This window comes from Terrapene carolina, unplaced genomic scaffold (genome assembly GCF_002925995.2).
Source record: "Terrapene carolina triunguis isolate 2854851 unplaced genomic scaffold, T_m_triunguis-2.0 Scaffold29372, whole genome shotgun sequence".
Taxonomy (NCBI): domain Eukaryota; kingdom Metazoa; phylum Chordata; order Testudines; family Emydidae; genus Terrapene; species Terrapene triunguis.
This window is the reverse complement of record NW_020693723.1, coordinates 96,735-99,134: the sequence shown is the minus strand read 5'-3', so window position 1 is coordinate 99,134 and position 2,400 is coordinate 96,735. Positions and strand designations below refer to the sequence as shown.

At 49.9% G+C, this 2,400-nt stretch overlaps 1 protein-coding gene across 1 annotated transcript in view; it reads left to right on the top strand.

The window, feature by feature from the left end:
* The window catches only part of LOC112113012 (phospholipase A2 inhibitor subunit gamma B-like), a 15,008-nt gene that overhangs the window by 528 nt on the left and 12,080 nt on the right, over positions 1 to 2,400 (top strand). Inside the window, exon 2 of the mRNA XM_029914060.1 lies at positions 21 to 137. Within this exon, the coding sequence (XP_029769920.1) occupies positions 21 to 137 (117 nt within the window). The remainder of the gene's footprint in view (positions 1 to 20; positions 138 to 2,400) is intronic.

The window sequence follows — 2,400 nt, the reverse complement described above, 5'->3', positions numbered from 1 at the left end:
TATTCTCTCTCCTTCTCTAGGGTCCTGTCTGCAGTGTGAGGTTTGCTTTGGACCAGGAACCAGCTGCTCGGGCGACCTACAGACCTGCGCCATTGGGTTTGACTCTTGTGGCATCATTGTGACAGAAACCACAATTGGTAGGTGAGCTGGACCCTACCCAGCCTGGGTGAGGGAACAGTCTGGGGAGCCAGGACACATGGGTCCTATTCTAGTCCCAGCTCCGGGAAGGACGTGGGGTGGGTGGGTCTGAGCAGCGGTTAAGGAGTCAGGACGCCTGGGTTCTATGCCGGGTCCTGTGGCTAGCTCCCCTTCGGCTCAGCATTGCGATGCCGAACCCCCAGTGGTCTCCTGGGTCACGGGCCCAGCTTCCCCCATGGCTCATGGGGAGAGGGAGGTGCCCGAGGATGGGATCGACAAGGCAGGCACCCGCCTAAGCCAGCCAATAGGAAATGCTGAGGAGAGGGGTGTGGCCTAACCCTCCTCCCCCAGGATTTCAACATCTAAGTCTCGGCTGCACAGAGGTCTGGTTGGGATCCACAGCTGGGAACCCCTCACCGGGAGTCCAGTGTCTAAACCTCATCAGTGCTTCTTTGCAAAAGACAGCCGAGGTGAAGGGGCTGTCCTGAGACCTCAGCAGCTGGGGTGCTCAGCTGGGACATGATAAAACCAGCTTCAAATCTCCCCCACTTCCACTGGTCTATGGAGCGGGTATCTCTGGAGCCCTCTTCTTGCAGCCGTTCCATTCAGGTTCAATATTTCAGCTTGGCAGAATTTGATTTTTACCTTGTCATCATTTTGACAAAGTTGATTTTTAAGCATTTTTTAATCCATTGAATGTTCACAGTTGCAGGAAATGATGGCCAGTGGGCTGGGCGGGTTCAGACTATAATTATTTAATGGCAATAGATGATGCAATTCAAAAAAGTAAAGCTTTCTAACCTTTAAACCACAAACTCTCAACATCTCACATCAAATTATACCAAGAAAATAGCCTTCAATCAAACTCTGATACGTTCTCAAGCAGCATTTCTGCTACTTGGCCAATCTGTACATTTCAATCATCATCTATGGGAATATTGGGTCGGTTTGTGGGTGTTTGGTGAAATCAACGTTTAACGACATGTACTGAGAAAAACCTGACTCTGCCAAGCCTGTAAACACTGGGACGTGAACTGGACCCTGACTGTGCCACACACTGGGGAGCGCTCTGAGCATTGGACTGTTGGGCATAAGGCGGGGGGAGGGGGCATGACAAATAGTACCTCCTGCGGCTGTGTTTTGTGGGGGGTTCACCCATGTCACCCATCTGAGAGCTTGTCTCCTGGATCAGACGCCATATCTGAGATAGGCAGGGGAACGCCTACTGTGTGGTCCTGCTGAGGCCTAACCATGAGCTAGGTGTCAGGTGTCAGGATTTAGGCAGCTGTGTGGTTACTCACCAGCAGAAACTTAGGGACTTAAGGAGCTTACGGGGTCAGGCAGCAGCAGAGCTGGGAGCTTGAGGATTGAAACGTTGGATTTTGGTGTCAAAGGTGGAAGTTAGGTGACTAAATTGCTTTGTGGGACCTCTCTCCACTGTAAAAATGGACCATTTATTCCTACCCTTTGTGTCCTGTGTTTTAACCAGTTACCAGTCCAGGAGAGGACCTTCCCTCTTATCCCATGACAGCTTATTTTGCTTGCGAGACTTTCATGAGGGACCTTGTGAAAGGCTGTCTGAAAGCCGAAGTACACTATAGCCGCTGGATCCCCCTTGTCCATGTGCTTGTTGACCCCTGTGATGGGTTGTACCCCCAGAGTGCTACTTGAACTGGGGTAGGACTGAGCCCTCTGATTCACCAGCCTGGGCTCCCTCTCACCCTGTGCTGCTGTGACAAGTTGCAGACCACTCCCGGTCCTACACTTACACCAGTATTCTCACAGGCAGGGACACACCCAGCTGCAGTTGCATGTACGCTATAATCAGCCACTGCATGAACCAACAATGGAGAGGCTACAGCCAAAATAACCCCAAGTTCCCCAGCCTAGGACCCCAGAAGTGTACTGTCCTGCCCTGGTCAAAACCCTGAATAGGATGAATTTATTACCCGGTTCACCCCTCCCTCAATGTGGAGAGGAATATGCAACAAGCCTGTGTAGACCAAGCTGAGATTTTTCTCCAGACACTTCACTCAAAGTCACACTGGTTTAGATAAAGCAAAAAACAAGTTTATTAACTACAAAAGATGGATTTTAAGTGATAAGTGACAGCAAACAGCTCAAAGCAGATTACCTAGCAAATGAACAAAACCGCAAACTACCCTAATATACTAGATAGATTGGATACACATTAGCAATTTCTCACCCTAGCTGATGATACCAGCAGTCCATACATGGGTTAGAAATCCTTTTAACCTGGGA